This window comes from Rattus norvegicus, chromosome 8 (assembly GCF_036323735.1).
Source record: "Rattus norvegicus strain BN/NHsdMcwi chromosome 8, GRCr8, whole genome shotgun sequence".
Taxonomy (NCBI): domain Eukaryota; kingdom Metazoa; phylum Chordata; class Mammalia; order Rodentia; family Muridae; genus Rattus; species Rattus norvegicus.
This window is the reverse complement of record NC_086026.1, coordinates 20382636-20404732: the sequence shown is the minus strand read 5'-3', so window position 1 is coordinate 20404732 and position 22097 is coordinate 20382636. Positions and strand designations below refer to the sequence as shown.

The 22097-nt window shown below is 46.8% G+C and overlaps 1 protein-coding gene and 1 long non-coding RNA gene across 2 annotated transcripts; one reads left to right on the top strand and one right to left on the bottom strand.

The window, feature by feature from the left end:
• Positions 1 to 388: 388 nt before the first annotated feature.
• LOC102552229 (uncharacterized) lies at positions 389 to 2643 on the bottom strand. Its single transcript, XR_356105.4, has 2 exons — positions 2361 to 2643; positions 389 to 1622 (listed from the first exon to the last, which is right to left on the bottom strand). It is a non-coding gene; the product is annotated as an uncharacterized LOC102552229 (long non-coding RNA).
• Positions 2644 to 2739: 96 nt separating this feature from the next.
• Med17 (mediator complex subunit 17) lies at positions 2740 to 21738 on the top strand. Its single transcript, NM_001106801.1, has 12 exons — positions 2740 to 3117; positions 4746 to 4912; positions 6548 to 6767; positions 8064 to 8200; positions 8279 to 8363; positions 9975 to 10127; positions 10872 to 11002; positions 11883 to 12067; positions 14907 to 15044; positions 16614 to 16731; positions 18324 to 18483; positions 19430 to 21738. Exons 1-12 carry the CDS (start codon positions 2874 to 2876, stop codon positions 19639 to 19641), a joined length of 1950 nt encoding a protein of 649 aa, NP_001100271.1. The 5' UTR covers positions 2740 to 2873; the 3' UTR covers positions 19642 to 21738.
• Positions 21739 to 22097: the final 359 nt, after the last annotated feature.

The window sequence follows — 22097 nt, the reverse complement described above, 5'->3', positions numbered from 1 at the left end:
CTTATCCTGGACCCTGGAGCTGAGTGAGGTATTAATTCAACATTGCAGCACAGTGTCAAGATAAGCATACAGTAAATACTTGGTGGGTGGGAGGGTGATCATGCCAGATGTCACTAGATTTCAGGATATGTTTAGTTAAAGAAACCAAATATTATGTGATTAATATATTAATATGTGAAGAGGGATACGGCAGGGGTGGAACATAAAAAGAATTCTATTTTCTCCTGGGGTCCCACACCGAGAGGATAGGTTCATTTCCTTAATTTGATTCAACTATCAAGACTAATGTCTACTTACACCTACAAGGTAATCCCGATGTAAGGAAGGTTTCTAGAGACATCAGGAGAGCTACTAGGCATATCTGAAAAAAAAAAATGGCCTGACAGAATAAGGAAGGACTGGCTTTAATAGTTTCTGTATGAGCTTTGAATTTCCCAGATATCAGTGGAGCAGGCCGGTGCTCTTGGCTTGTCAGATGTAGGTTTGAGGGCTGTCTGCGACCAAACATCAGAAGCAGAGCCAGGAGCTGGAAAGATGGCTCCCCAGAACTTGCTGTTCTTCCAGAGGACCTGAATCTAGTCCCTAACACCACATCAGGCAGCTCACATCCGACCGTAGTTACAGCTCCAGGGATTCCAGTGCTCTCTCCTGACTTCCATGGCACGTGCGTGTGGGGATGGACGCAGACACACATGGACACACATTTACCTGCAGGGATTGGACTGCCAAGTGGAAAAACGGATATTCTTCAACTGACTGCGTGCTCTCTGTGCTGCCTGGTTGGAAGTCCTGGGTAGGCAAACTTGTTAAATGTTGGTCTCCAGCAGCTTTTGTTTCCTTCAATGAGTGGTGACAGTGTTGGGGGAGGGTGAAAGGAACGTTGTAATTGGAACTGTCTAATGTCTCCACTTTCCTTGTTAAAAGTTGGTCTTCAGCAGCTTTTGTTTCTCTCCATGTCTGACAGCAGTGGGTGGTAACCGTGTGTGGGGGTCGCAACATTGTAAATGAAACTCTCAGCGCCTCCACCTCCCTTTTTCTTTGTTCCCTGACCACTCTAGGGACTTTTCAGTATCTCCTTCAGCTGTCAATGCCATGATCACAACTTCTTGGGGTACTGTCTCTGCTAGTAGTGTTTGAGAGCCAGGGCACATGGAGAGCTGTTCAGACTCTATAAACACTGGGCCCAATAGGATCACTCAGGAAGCAGCTCCTCCAGCATCCCCAAGGCTTTCGTGGCTGCACCAGCACTACCAGTGGGATGCAGGCCTGTGGACATTGTCAATAGTAAGTCAGAGGCTTCTGCAGACTACAGCTTCTTCAGCTGTCAGACAGCTATGCTAAGGCCTCAATCTTCACTTTGTAGTGGGAAGCAAGGGCCCAAGGACTTGACAAATGATTTCTAGACAAGGCAAGTTTGTCCAGGAGCCCAAGATTAGACTCAAAGTGGTATCGAAGGCCACCCTGGTCTACAGAGTGAGTTCCAAGACATCCAGGGCTACACAGAGAAACTCTTCAAACAAACACCAAAACCAAAATGACTGGATGGAAGTGGGGTTAGAACCAATCAAGCTGTGGGGCACTTTTACCAACCAGCTAGTGGTCCTTGCTGTCTCTGGTGCAGCCTGCATAGTGAAAGTAAGCAGGGAAAGGTCACTCAGTAAAAGGCATTGCTGGACCTGATATCCTAACACCATGAGAAAAGGAAAATGCCTCTTGGTGGACCACCTGAGGAGTAGCCTGCTTATACAGCCCAAGAAGGAGTATTCCAATCACAGACATTTGTCTAAAGACAGGTGTCTTTTGTCTGTGTGTGTACATGTCTGTGACTGTGTGAGTGTATGCCACCTGTGTGAGGGTGGCTGCAGGTCTGGAGAGAGAGAATAGCCCTCCATTTTGTCATTAAGCCACTAGTCACAGTGGTCCCTCCATCAAGGTAAGTGCGCCCTCCCTGGCCAATGTGAAAATGATTAGTCTAGGTTTATGACAGCACAAAGTCCTGGCCCAAGCTGTGCCTACTGGGCCAGAACAAGCAGTTGCAATCTTTTTTGTAGGCACATCTGAGTGTTCTTGGGAGTGTTTGTTGTAAGACTGCTAGTGCAGTCTGGATAGTAATGCGCTCGCTGTTTGACTCAGTCTTTTTGCTGGAGGCAGCTCCCTCAAGAGAGAGACTCCAACAGCTCAGAATTATACAGCTAAACTACCCTCTACAGTGTCTCTGGGAGGGCTTACGTAGATGGAAAGCCCCTGTTTGTAACGGTACATATGTCTTCATCGTTAACTTCACTGAGTGCAAAATCACCTAGAAGAGACACCTCTTGAGTATGTTCCCAGAGAGGTTTAACTAGGAAGCGAAAACCTACCCGGAAGGTGACATATCCCATGGACTGGGTTTCAGACTGAATCAATGGGAGTGGTGTGGTGAGTACGCTGCGTGTCTCAAAAATCAAATAACCAACTAACTAACCAACCAACAAAGAAGCTGCGTGCCTCAATAACCAAACAACAAATTAATCAGGTCAACAAGAAATAAGCTATTTCAAAAACCAAGCAACTAACTAAACAAACAAAAATTACAACGCCCAGTGTGTCTACATAAAACCAGTCCGTTCCATTTTCACTGCTGTAGCCGAGCCTCCGCTAGCCGGAAGTTTCCGGCTCTAGAGTGCAGCGTACCGGAAGTGTCCGGGCAGCTGGCTCTCCGCGTCTGCTCTTAGTGTTCCGCGAAACGCTGCGCGGAGGATTGTGGGACAGCGGTGGGTGGTTGGCTTCCGCCGGGTCCGCCGCGTCGGGCTTTCGGAGAGATTGGTGTCCAGCCTTCCGTGTCCGTGCTCGTTTCTGAGTCTCTGGCAAGTCACCCGCAGGCTGCCGCCAGGATGTCGGGCGTGCGAGCTGTGCGCATCAGCATCGAGTCGGCCTGCGAGAAGCAGGTGCAGGAGGTGGGCCTTGATGGCACCGAGACGTACCTGCAGCCGCTGTCTATGTCGCAGAACCTGGCGCGTCTGGCGCAGCGCATCGACTTCAGCCAGGGCTCCGGCTCCGAGGAGGAGGAGGCGGCGGGGCCTGACGGCGACGCGCCGGACTGGGCGGGCGCGGGGGCCGACCAGGACGACGAAGAGGGTGAGGCTTCGCCTTCATTGCTGTTCCTGCTCCACGGTCTCCTCGGGCGGCCTTGAGCCTAGCAGTCCCCAAAGTATTGACAGCAGTGGGAAGGCCGACTTAGTTGGGACTCGGGGTCGTGTACAGGAGAAACATTCACCCCTTTTATTTTCTAGAATAGCTGAAAGCTTTTGGGGGTGGTTTTAGGTGAAGACAGGTGATACTTAAGGATGACCTCCGAAACTTTGAGGTGAATGAATTACAAGGAAACAAAACTGAAAGAGGAGAGCTTGGAGAAGCAACCAGACTGGATTTTGGATTCTCTTTATTATCAAAGAAACAAAAATTTTGAAACCACAGTTCTTGATTTAGTGATGTGACAGAGTCGGTTGAAGTGGGGGACGTTCTTGTCTAGTGTAGTAATTCGCCAGGCAGAGGCAGTCAGATTTGTGAAAAGCACGAGCCAATAGTGCGATACCATGTCAATAAATAATAAAAATTTCATAAATTTGGCAGAAACTTAAAACATTGGGGACTGGAGAGATGGCTTAGCAGTTAAGATCGCTGACTGCTCTTCCAAAGGTCCTGAGTTCAATTCCCAGCAACCACATTGTGACTCAGAACCATCTGTAATGGAATCTCATGCTCTTTTCTTTCTGGTGTGTCTGAAGACATCGGCATTGTACTCACATATATTATTAAATCAATCAATCAATCAAGCAAGCAAGCAAGCATACAAAACATTGCTATTATCCTGTGTTGGAAAGGCAGATCAGCTCAGTAGTTTTAAATACAAATTTTAAATTGTATCACATTTGAACCACGAAATCCCCCACCTGCAGACTATAGAGCATAAGCGTGTATTGAGATCCAGTACTGACATCATTAGGAGCATTTGGCCTATCTATGAAGTGACAGACTTCAATGGCATGCCTCCGGGCTTGCGGATATCTTGAGGTGTGTGAAAGAGTGAGTAGGCCCTATATGCTGGGTTGAGATAGCTCTAGGACATAGCAACAGAAGGAAAGAGCAAGTAACAGAAGGTGTTAAATTATCAGGAAAAGCTGTGGAAGGATTCACCCCGACTGTTAATAATGCTTACGTCTCAGGAGGGAGAAGAGTCAGGCCTGGGATTAAAAGAAAACTTTGACTTTCACTCCCTAGTCCTTTATCGTGAGCTCCGTAGAGTGAGCTCCGTAGAGAGAGCATGCATTAAAACCTGATTAAAAGGTAGATATACTCATGCAGCCAATAGTAATGCATAGCCAATAGTAGGCCATTTGGGGCTTTGCCTGTTTTACAGTTCAGGAATTCGCTACAGTTATTCAAGGAAGGAGGTAGGTTATTTTAAAGGCTTACATGGGGCCGGAATATAGTTCAGTGCTTACCTAGGAATGAAGCTGTAGGTCCAGAAAGAGTGCCTACTTAAGATATGATGACAGTTTTGGCCTGTGGAAATTAGACTGGCATTTGTTTTGCCATAGAGGAGTATTAAATATTAACAGTCCAAGACAGGGTATGAGAAGGAGGGGAAGGAAGGGCAGTTTACAAAGAACTCATTTCTCCTTTTCACACTTTTAAACTTCTAATGGAACCTTTTTTTGTCTTGTATTCAATGTAACCAATACACATATGTTTCTGTTTTTCAGGGTTGGTAAAATTCCAACCTTCTCTGTGGCCTTGGGACTCTGTGAGGAACAATTTGCGAAGTGCCCTTACAGAGATGTGTGTTCTCTATGATGTCCTCAGTATTGTCAGGGACAAAAAGTTCATGACTCTGGACCCCGTCTCTCAGGATGCGCTTCCTCCCAAACAGGTATGCGTACCCTTTAACCGGACATCTTCCTTTAAGCCCCAGGACCAGGATTTGGTGGTGCACATTTTGCTCCCTTTTACTTTGTTGAAAATTAAATCCACAAGCCAGAGCAGTGGCTCAATGATTAAGAACACGTTCTGTTGTTGTAGAGGATCTGAGTTCATTCCTTAGTACCACGTCAGGCAGCTTAGACCTGCCTGTAGCTCCTGCTCTGGGAGATCTGACCCCTCTCTGGCCTGTCTGTGTGCTCAGATACATGTGTACACATAATGAAGTCACACGGCTATCAGGAAGGGGATTAGTCCTGGTGAAGGTGGAAGGACTGAGTGCCTCTCAGACGAAGAGCCTTGAATCAGGCTCCTTATGTAGAGAGTGAGTGTGGCCTCTCTCCATCCAGGCACTAACTAGCCAGGCCTGGCCAACCTAGCTAGCTAGTCTGCGAGCTCAGCTGAGGTAGTGGGAATTCAGAATAGTATGGTTGTAGAAGGCTGGGCCTTTTTGTGAAACTTACTTGTGCAAAATCTTTTGCTTTGTATTTGGACACACTCTAGTGTCAGAAAGCTTGCACCTGTTAGACTCGTCATTTGGGAATGTAGCTACTCAATAAAGCACAAAACTGGTGTGTGTACATAGTCTGCAGTCACCTTTCAGCAGTTTCCGTCGGTAAGGGTGGTCACTGCAGTGTTGCGGCGGACTGACACCAGTCACAGTTTCAAAAGTCCTGGAGGTACCCCTGGTTTTATGTCAGTTGTAAGCTTAGTGTTGATATGTGCCATGCAGTTGCTTGATTCTATGCATAGGTTACATCTGGGCATGTTTGGAATTTAACATGAAGTATGGGTGCCACAGGTAGGAGCTGGGATGGTAAGGACAGGGCCCTGGCCTAGTTTGCCCCAGGTGGTGGATTGCCGAGTTCTAGTTTCTGGGCCACTGGTGATTTGGCTTAAGATCATTTTGTAAGCTTGCCAAGAAACAGGTTACATTTGTTGTTAAAAAATAGTTTTGCAATGAAAAATTATTTTTCTAAGTCTTGGAGTATTACTTTACCATCTGCTCGGTTTTCTTCTACATTTATTATGTTTTTGTGTATGTATGTATGTATGTGTGTGTGTGTGTGTTTGTGCGTGTGTGTGTTTGTGCGCGTGCGTGTGTGTGCATGCATGTGTGCGTGTGCCTGTGCATGTGCCTGTGGAAGGATGTAGAAGTCAGAGGTTACCTTAGGCATCTTTCTCAGTTCACTCTGAATTTTTGTATTTTTGAGTCACTTTCTATTTCTGAAGGTAAAATTCACTAGTTGATCAGATTGACTGGCCATCAAGCCCCCAGAATTGTCCTTTCCTGGGCCTGGGATGCCAAGTGCATGTTGCTGCACTGAGTTTTGAATGTGGGTGCTGGGGATGGAACTCAGCAGGCCTTACACGTGCATGGCAAGCCCCTTGCCAACTGTCATCCCTCTTCCTTCGTGTGTGTGTGTGTGTGTGTGTGTGTGTGTGTGTGTGTGTGTGTGTGTGTTTAATCACAACTTTTCTTCCAAGTAAAACATTTCCTGCTTGAGAAAAACATGTAGTTTTAAACATATCTAAAATAATTTGGAGCTTATTTTTGATAGAAAATGTGCTACGTTATTTTTGGTAGAGCCCACAGACGCTGCAGCTGATCTCTAAGAAGAAGTCCCTTGCTGGAGCAGCTCAGATCCTATTGAAGGGGGCGGAAAGACTGACCAAGTCGGTGACTGAGAACCAGGAAAACAAGCTTCAGCGAGACTTCAATTCTGAGCTCTTGAGACTACGGCAACACTGGAAACTGAGGAAGGTGGGAGACAAGATCCTGGGTGACCTAAGCTACAGAAGTGCAGGTACAGATCTCTGACCATAGAAACTGCTTTGTGTGGTGTCTCCTAGCCTGCCATGGTCATGTCTCAGCTCCTGTCGGACAGTGACATTTAATGTCTTTACCCATAAGCCAAAACCATTCTTGGCAGAGCTCAGTGTCACACACCTGGAGTCTGAACACTTGGAGGCTGAGGCGGGAGAGTCCAGAGTTCAAGGCCAGCATTGCCTACAAGAGACCCAATGTTGACAATCCCCAGCCAGACCAGTGTTACTGCAGTAGCTACATTGAAGAGAAAGTTCAAAGGCAGCGTATTTAAGGTTTGGAGTCCAGTGGGAGATGGCCAAGCAGTCCTGCTGGGATACTTGAGAATGTGGTAGAGTTTCGAAAAGTCAGGCTGTTACTAAAACCCAATCCAGGGTCAGTGCCCTAGCACTGCTGTGAGTCCCACTACAAGATAAACTGGTGCTTTCTGGTTTTAGACATTGTAACTTTCCCCCAAATAATTATGGTCAAATGCTTCATTTCTCTTTGGGCTGATCCCTTGAGATTTTGGAAGAGTTTAGTTGCACTCTAATTGCAAGACGATCGATCCTGAATGTCTTTTCTTGTCAGACATGCACTGCACTTAACCATCTACTACTAATGTAGCAGTCACTTAGACTTCTGACCTGCATAGAGGGCTGCCCATCAGAGGAGAGGAGCTGGCTGAGAATAGTACCGTGAGCACTGTTGGTTTGTCTTTCTGATGTGAATTCAGTTTATCAAAGCTGCAAGAGAATCCTGTGTGGTCTGTAGAGGTCAGGATACAGTGAAGTCTTTAAGACAGGTACAGGTGTGCATCACCACGCTCACGAAGTGTTATATTGTTTGGTTTTATTTGTAGACGAGATCTTGTTGTGTAGCTCTCCTTGGCCTGGAATTCCCTAGGTGGAGCAGGCTGGCCTCAAACTGTAGATTCGCCTGTCTCCACCTCTCTTCTATTTCCTCTTCTGGTTTGCCTCACCCAGCAGGACTGCTTGGCCATCTCCCACTGGACTCCAAACCTTAAATACGCTGCCTTTGAACTTTCTTCAATGTAGCGGCTACTGCAGTAAGACTGGTCAGTCTGGGGATTGTCAGGATTGGGTCTCTTGTAGGCAATGTTGGCTGTGAACTTTTGACCCTCCCGCCTCGGCCTCCAAGTGCCCCCATCTCAGCGTGCACATTTCCAGTGGAAAGAATGCATGTTTTAGTGATGTGGGGGTAAAGTGTTATACTTGGTAGTTTGTGTTAGATTAATTTGTTATGTTAATTATTTTAATCTTTAATACCCCATTAGGCTCTCTTTTTCCCCACCATGGTACCTTTGAAGTGATAAAGAATACAGACATTGACTTGGATAAAAAGATACCAGAAGATTACTGTCCTCTAGATGTCCAGATTCCTAGTGACTTAGAGGGGTCTGCATATATCAAGGTACTGATTAGAGTTTTTCAGGTTATTTCTTGGCAATTACCCTGAAGCTACTTTGCTAACATTTTTCATGTTGTCTAGGTTTCTATTCAGAAACAGGCTCCAGACATTGGTGATCTTGGTACAGTTAACCTTTTTAAGAGACCTTTGCCCAAATCCAAGCCAGGTATGTCATGGTGTCTACACTCACGTACTCAGTAAGTCAAATGTAAAGAGAGAGGAAGGAGATCTGTGGTGTGGAAACAATAGGAAGTTGGTGTTTATTGACGATGTCTTAAACAGTGAGGGTTAAGAGAAGGAGGATGCTCAGAAAGAAAGATACCCCAGAGCGTGGATGTGGGTTTCTTAAAGAGCTGCCACCTCTGGTTTTTTGAGACAATCTTTGACTTTAAATTCATAATCCTTCTCCTCAACCTTCTGCATGCTGAAATTACAGGCATGAAATGCCATGCTTGCTTCTGGAGATGCACTTCTTATTAAAAATAAAGCCCTAGTGAATAGCTATATATTTTTGTAGGTTGACGTATACTAGGTGTCTCTGTGTAAAAGAAGATGTTCAACTCCTTCAAGGCTCAGGATATCTCGGGAAGTGGAGAGACTGAATATAGAGGTCGAGGAGGAGTGCTCTGAAGCACATAGCCATGCACTCCTGCACTCTGGCTGTGGTACCTGCTGCAGACTTGTACCAGACTGGGCCCCATCATTCCATGGTGGGTGGTTGAAGGGCTTGTGAGGCCTCACCCTTACTGAGGGACTGTGGGCTGCTAATAGTTTCTAAGCAAGGTGATACAGACAGGAGTCCCTGCAGGCTTCACAGCCAGCAGCGAAATTCTACAAATGAGGTAAGACTGAAATTCTGTTTAGCTTGACATCACTGGTTCAAACTTCCAGAGTCTGATTGATATCAGGCAGTTTATTTTAACCATATTTAAGTACAGCACAAATTTGTGGAAAAAGTTTTTTGATGACAGTTAACTCAGTGCTATGTGTACCACAAAGCTTAAGACATGTTTACATTGAAGTTCTTTACAAAGTACATATGGCTTCTTCCATAAAGAGGAGTACTGTTGACTCAGAGACAGCACCCAAGACATAAGGTGTAGGGAGGCTGACTGAGCTGAACACAATGCCTGTGGGTGTCAGGATTGGCCTGGCCCTGTGATAACACAGAAGTCACATCTCATAATGATGTGTTTAATGGACTTAAAAGCAATGTTCAGGGTTTAGGGGGAAAAGGTCTGGGATAAACACGATAGTACTGTAGAGCTTGTGGGTGGAGCCTGGCTCTACAGGTCACACAGTATCACCAGGTTGTAAACTGCATCCTTTCCTAGCCTCCAAGGAGGAAGATGGGAGGCTTCTTCCTTTGCACACATAGGCCTACGTGTTTAACTTTTTGTGGCTTTCCCAGTGCTTATCTGTGTTCACTAGGACCTCTGGCCCTCTAAAGTGCAGCCACTGATTAGCTGCCTATAATCCTGTTAATAACCTCGTGCTCATATGAGCAGCCACAAACGCTGAATCGTACACACATGCACGCACACAGGAAGGAGGCTTTGGGAGAAGAGTTTGAGTAGGAAAGAGAAGTGGTACGAGAGAGACAGGTGGAAATGACCAAAGACTTGTTTGTCTCTGTGAAATTGTAGCATTTTTAAGTGAGATTTTGTGTTTGGACAGAGGTTATAACAAACAGTATTCTCTGATGCTTTGGTTATGGAGTGAGGTCACAGTTCGTGCAGCTGGACATGACTTTATGCACATGCCTTCTGTCTTTCAGGTTCCCCACACTGGCAGACAAAATTAGAAGCAGCACAAAATGTTCTTCTTTGTAAGGAAATTTTTGCACAGCTCTCTCGGGAAGCCGTTCAGATTAAGTCTCAGATCCCTCACATTGTGGTGAAAAACCAGATCATCTCTCAGCCCTTTCCAAGTAAGAGCAGCCAGCCTGCTGGAACCTGCGAGCAGCAGGACGTCATGATGCGGGTGCTGTAAGAGTGGCCTCAGGAAGGGGCTGTGCTGTGTGCATCATGGCGGCCAACTAAAGCGAGCCGCGCTGCCCACTCTGTTCTGTGACCTGAGGGCGGCGTCTTGGGCTTGCGTGGCATATGCTAAAAATTGTGGTGCCGTGGCTTCAGCAGCAGAGCAGTCAAGTGCATTTCTTTCAAGGATACTTGCCTTTTCTAAATGAGGTACCAACCTAAAAAAGAAGAATATTCCTAATTTGTAGAAGCAAAATTATTGTTCAGGAGCAGTCAAGCTTAACGTAGAAATCAGTTGTCAGCAGCTGTGCACTTGTTAGTTTAGGGTCAGACATGAACAGCTTTGTCCTGTGCTTTTATGAGCAGGGAAGAGAGCCTGGCAGAGCTAACTTCCGGTTGATAGGTAACTAGAAAAGCTTGCTTAAGATTCTGTGTTTGTAAGCCAAGCATCGAGAGTTGTCCCCAGTCTTCTGCAGTTAGAGCTCAGGATCAGAACACAGTGTAGTCTGTAGGATATTACCGTCGTCCAAGCCTGTGAGCATTTATCACGTTAAGTGAAGGAGGTCGTTGGCGTAGAGGTGCTCACATGAGGCCTGATGGTCCACTGCTTGAGAATGCACTGTGGTTGTCCCTGTGATGATGGTCTCAGTGTCCAGTTCTTGGCTTATCCGCATCTGTCCTGTCTCTCTACACAGGCTTGCAGTTGTCTATTTCTCTGTGCCACTCCTCAGATGATAAGAAGTCCCAGAAATGTGCCCCAGAGAAGCCTGGTCAGGAGGGTCACCTCTACGTCCTGGAGCACAACTTGCACCTGCTGATCAGAGAGGTACCAACCCCAGGGCGGCTCTGCCGTGTGGGCGCAGCTGAGCAGTGAACAGACCTTCCACTGAGACTCGTAATGTGCAGCCATGTGCCTGCCTGGTGTGGAGGAGCCTGCTGTGTACCAGAGATCCAGACAATCAGTGCACAGGCCACAGGCCCAGAATATCTTAGAGTGCTAGGGATACACAGCACGTTCTGGAGTTACCTTGGGAAGCACGTGCCACTGACAGAGAAGGGTGGCTCTGGTGGGGAGGCCTGAGCTGTACATCATTGTGTTTTGAGACTCCATAGAAGTGTATATTCTGGCCTCACATCATGATCGTAATGGTATAAAAGCCAGTGTTTCAGGTGTTTTAGACTAGGATTTCCCTCAGGGTTGAACACTTGCTTAGCATGGGTGAGTCTCTCAGTTCAGTCCCACTATTATGTGTTTCCTGGGGTCCTGCTAGACAGTCTAGGACAGTTGATTAACTGTCTGATCATGAGATGAGATGAGACTTAATGAATAATGCTTTGTAATTTAAACTTTCAAAGTAAACATTACAGTTCAGAGGAGCCTGTCTCCTTATAGACTTGAATCGTGCACACGGTCACTCAGTGCACGTCTCTCTGTGTCGGGGTGATTGTGGTGATGGTGATCTGGGGACAGGGTCTCCCTGGCTGACTTGCAGCACCTCTGTAGACCAGGCTGGTGTCTGCCTATTGAGTACTAAACCTGAAGGCCTTGCTACTGCATCCGGCAAGATTACTTTTTACTTATTATTTTCATTATCTTCAAAAACATTTGAACCGAGCTCTGATTAGCATTTTTGTCTTGTTTACTACATGGGGGTTGGTTATTAAAAGTGCCTTTCCTTTCCTTTCCTTTCCTTTTTTTCTGTCAGTTTCATAAACAGACCTTGAGCTCCATCGTGATGCCACACCCAGCGAGTGCTCCTTTTGGGCACAAGAGAATGAGACTCTCAGGTCCTCAAGCTTTTGATAAGAATGAAATTAATTCAATACAGTCCACAGAAGGACTCCTAGAAAAAATAATTAAACAAGCAAAGCATATTTTTCTAAGGAGCAGGTAAGGAAGAAGAAAGTTACCGTTTTTCTGTAAAATGGAGTCCTTTTTCTGTCCTCTCTCTGTTAATTTTGGGTACATGTTAGAAGAAAGTGGATAAGAGAAAAATTATGGTGACGGACTGGGTCTTGTCCAGTTGAGGAGTGTGGAGGGTGGATGGGGGAGGTGTTGGGGGGCAGGTCCTGATGTCTAACTGAATGCTCTGTTTTTTTGACACTGCCTAGAACCAGTACACCGCAGGTTAATAGCCAGGAAAAAACTTTTCTCCTCCCTTTGTGTTTTGGGTTTTGTTTGATAACCCATCCTTGAGGCCCTTACCCCCACTTGACTTAATTGCTTCTTGGGGCAAATACCATTAAAGCCTTTTGTTTTTTCTTACTGATGAGCTGGTTGAGGCTTGGATAATTAATTTGTTCACCTAAAGCTGACAGCCCAAGGCTGCCTTAGCCCAGAAGTGCTTGTCTGTTTTGTTTTGAGTAGCCCTGGCCTTGAACTGAGAGATACCTTGTCTGTAATGGCTACTACCATGTGTGCTGCCGCACCAGCAGCAGCCTCACTGCTGGTTTCTCAGTCTTTGAGGAAGGGCTGGTGCAAGGAGAGGGAAAGCCATCTTGCAGTGCTAGCGTCTGCCCTCTCTTTCGGTGCTGACACTGGTGGGGAGGTCTGATTCTGCTTGAGAGTCTTGCCATGAAGGCTGTGTGGCACTGTCATTAACAGGGATGCTGCTGCTGCCTGGCTTCTTACCACTTGTCATGCTGATGCTATCCAGAGTGCCAGAATAGGTTCATTTTCTCTGCCTGCTGATTAAAATATTAAATGGCAAGAAGACTGGAGCGATGGATCAGTGGTTAAGAACACTGGTTGCTCTTCCAGAGATCCTGGGTTCAATTCCCAGTACCCACATGAGAATCCACCACTATCTGTAACTCCAGTTCCAGAGAATCTGATGCCTTTACACAGACATACATGCAAGCAAAACACCAGCACACATAAAATCAGTGAATAAATAAATAATTAAAAAAATATTAAACAGCATCAAAGTATTACCAGAAATCTTGAGGGGTCCCAGCAGAGCAATCTAGTGCGGTACATGGAAATCGAGGTCCCCTTTTATGATTAAAGCAGTTCAGAAGAGTTTAAAAGGGAAAGTCCAGGGCAGGCAAGCTATAAATGAGTCTTCAGCTGCCTGGGAGGAAGGAGGAGAGAGGCAGAGAGGGAACACAGCTGTTCAGCTTGAGTTTAGGCAGTGAGAGGTCAGGGCTTTAGCGCAAGAGCAAGGAACCCAGAATGCTTTGCTTATTAGGAAGCTAAAGGCACACCTGGGCTCTTGCCAGCACCAGGGGGAAAGTCGTTTATATCTGCTGAGTCAGGCCTGAAAAAGACGGGCAGACCTAGCTGAACCTCAGATATCATAGTAATTCCTGGGGACTACACCAGGGCTAAGAAATTCTGGGAAAGCACACAATATTTTAAGGTAAACTTGCCTTCCCAGGAGTGATCTACTAGATAGATCCCTGATCTGCCCTACCTGACTAACTTTTCAGGAAACAGACAAGGACCTGTCTTCTCCTAGAGGCCAACTCCATTCTTTACAATGGAATTAGAATATTGGCTTACCGTCCCAGCAGGAACAGAAACTCCGATCCTTCAGCTTTTAGGAAAGTAAATCAGGACGATATTTTAGAGCTCTGTGATGCAGCGGAGGAAGGGAGAGCTAGTGGGGGGGATGGGTTTGAGCTTGGGCTTAATCACTGCAAGTTCCTTAGTATCCAGGGCCATCCAGCTTTTCCTGCTTCACTGTGGGTATAAACTAAGTAACTTGTGCAGAAGTGTCTTAGAAGCACTAAGGTGGTGTACTGCTGAGGCTCTGCTTTCCTTTATGGACTTCAGTGATAAACGCTGTTAATAGGAATGTAGTGTTTGTTACCTTAAATGTTCTCAGTGACTGTAAAGTTAAATTCTTTGAAATATATGAGAAGTATCTGACACAGAAAGAAGTGTCTTCAGAACCATTACTGATCTTAAACAGTAAGTGATTTCAGAAGTAGAAAAGCTTTAAAACGTAGTAACCACCCCCGCCACACACACACACCCGTTTATAGGAAGAGTGGACTTGCATGTGAAATGTATAGTGAGGAGTCGCTTTGTGTGTATGCTGCCGCACCTGAGGATCATGAAGTTTCGGGTTTTGGTTTGTTGTTTTTTTGAGTGAGGGTCTTTCTACATAGCCCTGGCTCTCCTAGAACTTGCTATGAAGACCATTAGTTCCAGACCAAGCTGGGACTACAGAGAGATAGATTGCTTCAAAGCAAAATAAGTAAATAAACCCAACCAAAAAATAAAAGCCAGTCAACACACACTGTTAGGGAGAATAGCTAATACAGTTCGGACTGCACGCACAGTTTTAGATGCTTATGTGTAGCAGGCGTTGCTGACTTTCTTGATGGCTGATGTTTGGATTGTGCCAAAGTCTCTAGTTTGCCTTAATTATGATTTATTCCAGGTGCGGGTATGTTCCAAGTCATTTGTTACCGAAGGTCACTAATATCTGGGTGTGTATCAGATTAGTACCTGGGAAGTGCCTTACCTTGTCAGATAAGCTTTCATGAGCAGGACAAGATGAGTGAGATGGTTTGAGTGTGTTGTGGTGCAAAGCTTAGACAGGCAGAGCAGTGGGTGTGCAAGGGCTCCCAGAACCAACCCACCTCTAGAACTTTCGCTTTTCAAATGGTGGCATGGTTGGAAAGTAGGCAAAATTAGATAATTTTCTAATTTTTGTAAAATTGATACATAATTTAAATCCTTGCGTTTTATATGACAATTTTTAAATTTTCTTTTAAAGAACTGCTGCGACCATTGACAGCTTGGCAAGTCGCATTGAGGACCCCCAGATCCAGGCCCACTGGTCGAACATCAACGATGTGTATGAGTCTAGTGTAAAAGTTTTAATCACATCGCAGGGTTATGAACAGATCTGCAAGTAAGTGTCACAGTAAGTCACAGATAGCCTGCTGGGGAGCTGTTCGTGTGCTTGTCCAAGGGATTCTGCAAGCCTCGGGTGTTTATTTGTTGTGAGCCATGAGTTTCTATAGATTGTATCACCTATAACATGTTTGCAGACACAAGAGGCAAGGGGCTGGAGAGATGGGAGAGTGGTTTAAAGATTTCTTCCAGAGGACTGTCCCAGTGACAAAATCAGGTGGCTCACAACTGCCTGTGACTCTGGCTCCGGGGACTCATAGGTTTTCTTCTCACCTCCGAGGGCACCTGCACATATGTGGCATACATGCACAAATCTAATAAAAGCCACATAAAACCTCATGTTTGCAGTTTTGTGTTGGGCTACATTCATGGCTGTCCTTTGCCACCTGGCAGCCTGAGGGCCAGGAGTCGAGTCACCCCACACTGAGCAGAAAGCTGCACACTTGCCAAGATGCTCGCCAAGCCTGCGTCACTTCCTGCCCAGAGGCTGTGGAGGTCTGTTAGGTCAGGAGTGAGCGGACCATCCAAGCCTGCACTCAGTTAGTCTGCTGGGGGTAGTTGAGCTTGTAGTTCTCTCCTTGGTTCTGTTGGTGTTGGCCTTGGTTCTGTTCCATTGGTTGACAATTGTGCCTCTAAACCATTGTGTGTCTGTGGAGAAGCAGCATCGTCCTTGTCCCAGCATTCTTAGATGCTTGAACAAGGTATATGGCTCAGAATGCTTGCTGGGCATTTTCTATAAAGCCCGGTGTGCTGGTACACACCTCTGATCCCAGAGCTTGGGAGGTGGAGGCAGGAAGAGTGAAGTGAGGTCAAGGCCAGGCCGGGCTTTACAAAACGAGATCCCGTCTTTAAAACTGCAGTAAGGTGCAGCCGCAGCTGTTGGTCTGAGTCCCAGCCCTGCCGCTCCAGGCTCAGCCGCTCCAGGCTTGGCCGCTCCAGGCTCGGCAAGTGCTTAGATGATTATTTAAGACAGCAAACTGGCCGCCATGAGCGAAGCCCTGTGACATGCAAAGCCCCTCCGTGTGAAGGAGCAGAGGCTCCATGCAGCACTGGTTCTCACTGAGTAAGCGAGCGCACGGTCAGATGCAGGAAGTAGTGTGTGATGGGAAGGGATGAGCGAGGGTTGTGCATTTATTTCCTTCTCTGGGGGTTGGGGTGCATGCCATGGTGTATGTGCAGAGGTGTAGAGGCAGTCCGTGGAGGACAGTCCTAGAGGCTGGTTCTCCTTCCACAGTGTAAGGCTCCTGGGACTGAATCGGGGTCCTCAGGCTTGGATGCAGGAGCCCTGACCTACATTGTAAGTCAGGGCCAGGCCGGCACATCTCGCCACTCGGGAGTTGGGGGATGCTGCTTGTGCGTGTCCTGCTGACAGCTGAGGAAAGACAGTCACCTGACCAGCCTGCTGAGGAGCAGGGCCTGGTGCAACCTCAGGAAGCCTGCCTGGGATTTCATTGGGTGGATGCTAAGAAACCACCCTCACCTGTAACGTAAAGTAGTTTAGTCGTCAGAGCTGCTCACACAATGTACAGCTCCTCGGGATCACGCCGACCAGAGTGTGTGTCTGCAGGTCCATCCAGCTGCAGCTGAACATTGGCGTTGAGCAGGTCCGTGTCGTGCACAGAGATGGGCGGGTGATCACGCTGTCTCACCAGGAACAGGAACTACAGGACTTCCTTCTGTCTCAGGTATGTGGTACACTGTGCTTTGGCTGGACTTTGTGTATGTCTTTGAGATAATCTCAGGGTAGCTCAGCCTATCCTAAGGGGTTGTGTGGCCCAGTAGTCCTGCCTCTGCCTCCTGGTTACCGGGCTTGCAGGTGTGCAGCACATGCCTGGCCGCACCTCAGGCCTGAGGTCCGCAGTTTCATTGCTTAAGGAACGCACTGGGCGAGCGGTAGCTGTGATGGTTACAGAAGGAGAGACCTGCCCTGTCACCTACTTCCACTACACACTTTTGCTTCATAATCTGTCTTGGTTTTATTTGCACTATCGGGGTATAGACCCTCTCCAGGAAGAGGCAAGGATTAGTCCAAGGAAAGCAGAGAGGGGAAGACACATGTAAACTACCATCATGCCGCCATCATCCTATATACACACACAGCCGTTGTACATAGCAGGTGCAATGGTTTTTAGTCTTTGGCCCTGAAAAGGATTGCCCGTGTGAAAGCGCTGGAAAGTGCTGGCTTCTAGTCCCTGTTCCACAGACTCGTTTGGTGACACCAGAGTGCAAGAAGAGCAGTAGTTTGACACCTTAGAGTTGGGATTAGCTAGTAAAGTGATGAGTTGTGGTAGAAAAGGGAGGGGCTTTATGCTAATGTAAAATGGTTACTCACATAAATTAAGAAAAAAAATTAATACTTTCCTCCAGGTGCGGTACATAGAGGGTTTGCCTCTTTGTGCCAGGTGATGAGGGACACAGCTGACTCAGCCTCCCGTCAGTTACATCCTAAGTGGGTTTGGGTAGCTGAGGTGTACACACAGATGTGTTAGTGTGTCTCAGAGAATGACATGTCTAGACACCAAGGTCTGCAAGTGGTCAGGGACCGGAGAAGCAGGTGGTGGTGGTATTGCTGCCCTGCTGCTGCTGCCCTGCTGCTGCTGCTGCTGCTGCTGCTGCTGCTGCCGCCTTCACTGCTGTCAGAGTGCATTCCACCAGGGTGAGGAGGAAGAGCAGAACGCTGTTTACTAGGGGTCAGCTGACCATGTGTGTGGGAGACCCAGCAGTCATTTAGTGATAGCCTGGGGTCCTCTGGCCTCGAGGGCTGTGATGTAGAACAAGCCACTCGACCAGAAGAGCAGGTTTTTGTCATGAAGTCCGGCTGACCTAGCCAGCCTCACAGGAACAAGTACCAGGAGGACAAGACCTGACCCACTGTGTTCCTTACTGTTCTGCTGGCTGCGTTGGTAGCCCCCAGCTTTGATGGTTCCATTCCTGAAGCAGAGAAGGGAGCAGGCTAACGTGAAGTCTCCCCGGCAGAGTAGGGTGAGACTGTGTTTGAAGGGCAAGGGGAAGATGTCCTCCACATGCATCGATCGATCAGACAGGAAACTGCAGCAGCCAGGCTCAGGTCCTGAGTGCACTCAAGCTGCCAGGAGACACGGACCGCACTGGGCAGCCGCAGCTTCTGCAGTGGACGGCAGGGTCCACCCTCCTCTCGAGTAGTTGTGTCACACAGACGTTCTCAAACCTGGGCCAGAGCTTGAGAACCCCAGCAAGCTTACGCTTACATCAGCTCCCCAAGTGTGCCTGTGATTCAGTGCCGTCTCCTCCTTCACAGATGTCCCAGCACCAGGTGCATGCGGTTCAGCAGCTTGCCAAGGTCATGGGCTGGCAGGTCCTCAGCTTCAGCAATCACGTGGGACTCGGGCCCATAGAGAGTATTGGCAATGCCTCCGCCATCACAGTGGCCTCGCCAAGTGGTGACTATGCTATTTCAGGTACTTGCTCTGTCCAATGGAGGGAACGCTTAACATTCTCCTCTGATGTAATTAAGTGTGCGTAGGAGCCATTTATCTCTGTAATGAGTTAGCGTGTTTACACTGCTGTTACGTCTGTTTGTGTATGTGTGTGTAAGCGGGGAGGGGCAGGGAGAGAGGGAAGAGTGTGTGAGAACTCACTAAGGAGACATTCTGTTCTTATAACTAAGAATATTAGAAAGTTCAAAAAGCCATTTTTAAAAATTTTTCCTGCATCAGTTAAAACATCAGTCAAAGCCCAGGCTTCTTCCTTTTCCTAATTCTTTTCTTTCTGGAAGAGACACATTTGCAGTTTAGGCTGGCTTCAAACTATGTAACTATGTAACGAAGGCTGGTGTTGAACTGGCTTTGTGGCCAGGCCTGTCTCAGTCCTATCTCAGCCCCTGAGGGTTTGGCTTGCAGGCATAGGTTACCACATCTGGCACATGTTGCCTAGTTTTTATAGGGCAAATAATAGTTTAAAAATATTTAGATCATCTTAGAGTGTAGGTATGTGCAAAGCTTTAGCATTTGGAGGTCTGACAAGGTGTTTTAGCAGGAAAAAGCCCTTGCCACCAAGCCTGATGACCTGAGTTTTATCCCAAGCCCCATGTGGTTATCAGAACTTCTGTCAGTTGTCTTTTGACTTTCACATGTGCATACATACACATGTGCATTTATACATATACACATATGTGCATAAAGTAATAAATAAAGTTGGTATTTTGGAACTGAAACACTGCCCTTGATCTTTTACTATGTAGTCAGAACTAGCCTTGAACTCCTGATCCTGCAGACTGCACCTCCCAGGTGCAGGGTTAGGGTGTGTGCCTCTCATGACCTGCTCCTGAAACACTTGTTTATGAGATCTCTAAGCTATTGGGCAGGGTTTGCAAAGGGAAGGTACTGATGTTGTTTTCCTCCATAGTTCGTAACGGACCCGAGAGTGGCAGCAAGATCATGGTTCAGTTTCCCCGTAACCAGTGCAAAGACCTTCCGAAAAGTGATGTTTTACAAGATAGCAAGTGGAGCCATCTCCGAGGACCGTTCAAGGAGGTTCAGTGGAACAAGATGGAGGGCCGAAACTTCGTTTATAAAATGGAGCTGCTTATGTCTGCCCTGAGTCCCTGTCTCCTGTGATTTTCTCCAGAACAAGTTGCAGAAATTCTGACCTGCGTGTTTGCAGATCAGTTATAAGCACAAGGGAGCGATGGCCTCCGTATGAGTACTGAGCACAGACTCGTGCACTGGCGCTCTAGCCTTTCGCGGGAGTCCTGTTTAAAAGTGACATGTTTACCCTGCGTTTGAATTCTCTCACGTTATAAGTGACGAGTACTTTGGAATGGAAAAATGTATGTACAGTTTTAGTATGCAGTATGGGGAGATGTAAAATAGTACATTTTTATACAGCTCACCTGAAAATATTACTAACTTAAGGGCTTGAATTTGCTTTTTTTTAAATTACATCTTTAATGTTAACATAAACTTTGTGTTTAAAAATCTCCAAGTATTTTGTGAATTTCTCATAACCTATATGAGCTGCGTCTCAAATCAGCCACTCCTGCTGTTTCTTTAAAAATCACTGAAGACCGTCTTACAGCACAGATTCACTGACCACACCAGGCCCTGTCCCTGAAGTTCACCGAGATCACTCACAGGAGTAGTCTTCCCTAGCACCTGGGGCTCTCGGGGTGTGGGGACATGAAGTGCCTTTGTAGCCATCTTCTTCCTCACCTGGGTCAACATGAATGAACAGGGTAAGAACTTCCTCAAAAAGCAGTGGAAACCAAAAAATGTACCATGATAGTCTGTTTTCCCTGTTAGTGCTCACTGTTTCTGGCTGTGTAGAAACTTCCACAGAGCCGCATCTCGCTTGAATTTTGACAAGCTGAGGTAAATATAAAGGAGATGCACCAAGTGTGATGGCTCATGCCGGTGATTGGAGGACTAGGGAGTTGAAGACAGGAAGACAAAGAGTTCAAGTTCAGCCTGATCTGCATGAGTTCCAGGCCATCTGGGGCTACGTAGGGCGAGCCTTGTCTCAAAGTTTAAAGATTTATTTATTTTATGTATATAGTACACAATAATCTTTAGACACACCAGAAGGTAGAGCATCAGATCCCATGACAGATGGCTGTGAGCCACCATTTGGTTGCTGGGAATTGAACTGAGGACCTTGGGAAGAGCAGCCAGTGCTCTTAACCACTGCGCCATCTCTCCAGTCCTCTAAGTTTAAAAGAAAAGAAAGGGGGTTTTAGTAAACAAACTGTATTCATACTATGGGTTATGTTTTCCAAGGAGGAAGAGTGAAATTTAATAGGGAGAGATGTGAAGTGAGAGAATGCATCAGGAAAAGCAGACAGGCCATGGGTACAGTGGCATCCGTGGGCTGCCATGTCGCCTAGCGGGAAAATGCCTAGTATGCTCCAGGATTACAGAGAAGAGGGGCGGGTGCATTCGGTTGTCAGAGTGTGTACTGTAATGTAGAGACCTGTTTATGTGTGTGTCCAGAAAGATACTGTGCCCTCTGAGAAGTAAGGTTGAGGAGAGAGAACTTTCAGTGTATTGGGTTCCTGTGTATCTTTTGACTTTTCAAGAAGCATTTTTTATTTTTGCAATTAGAGATTCTTGAAAGGTAAGAGAAATGAGGACTCCAGCTGTCCTTGAGGATTGGCAGCTGAGATGGTGGTCACATGCAGAAGCACACACGTGGACAGTCCATCCCTCTTCTGAGTGAAACTTGATGTAGCTGTGGTAACAATAGTTTCTCAGTTAACTCTAGAGGTGTTTGATATCAGGAAACAGCATAATAAGCCGATCTGATCCATGAATCTGGAGGGAAGAGCCTTTACTACCCTGGTATCACTCAAGGCAACTGCGACTGAGACAGGTGCCTGAAGGTCACTTCAGGCTTTGAGTGTAATTGGCCCCCATAGACCCATAGAGAGTGGCACCATTAGGAGGTGTGGCCTTGCTGGAGGAAGTGAGTCACTGTGGGGGTGGGCCTTGAGGTCTCATATGCTCATGGTACACCCAGTGTGGTACAGTTTCTCCTTGCTGCCTGCAGATCAAGAAGTAGAACTGTAAACTCCACGTCCAACATGTCTGCCCATACGCTGCCATGTTATCCGCCATGATGATACTGGACTAAACCTCTGAAAGTGTAAGCCAGCCCCACTCAGTGTTTTACTTCGTGGGAGTTGCCTTGGTCCTGCTGTTTCTTCACAGCAATAGAACCCTAAGGCACCACCCCATTGATGACATTCGGTTCTCTGGTCATTCCGTGGCACTCCACTTGCCATTTGCCCATGGCTACATTTCTTCAGCCATTCTGAATAGTGTCCTCCTTGGGCCGTGTCTTTATATTCTTGTACTGGCCAAGACATCCTGGCAACCTTACCTCACTGTATCTGTTCCTCGCTGTGGTATTGCTTCCGGTTATGCCTGAGATTGTCTCAGGCATTTACTGTCATTGTGGGCCTCAAGCAACAGGTTTATGTTGGTTCTTTAATACCAGAAAACCATGAGCACAACATACACCTCTGAGGTTCTCAGCTCATGCTCTCTGAGACGACCCAATTGACACCAGTATGTTC

Excerpts from the sequence above, each read along its gene's own strand:
- Med17 (NM_001106801.1), top strand. The coding sequence starts at position 2,874 with ATGTCGGGCGTGCGAGCTGTGCGCATCAGCATCGAGTCGGCCTGCGAG. Across the intron at positions 10,128-10,871 it reads CATCTCTCAGCCCTTTCCAA|GCTTGCAGTTGTCTATTTCT; the intron begins GTAAGAGCAGCC and ends CTCTCTACACAG. Across the intron at positions 15,045-16,613 it reads GGTTATGAACAGATCTGCAA|GTCCATCCAGCTGCAGCTGA; the intron begins GTAAGTGTCACA and ends GTGTGTCTGCAG.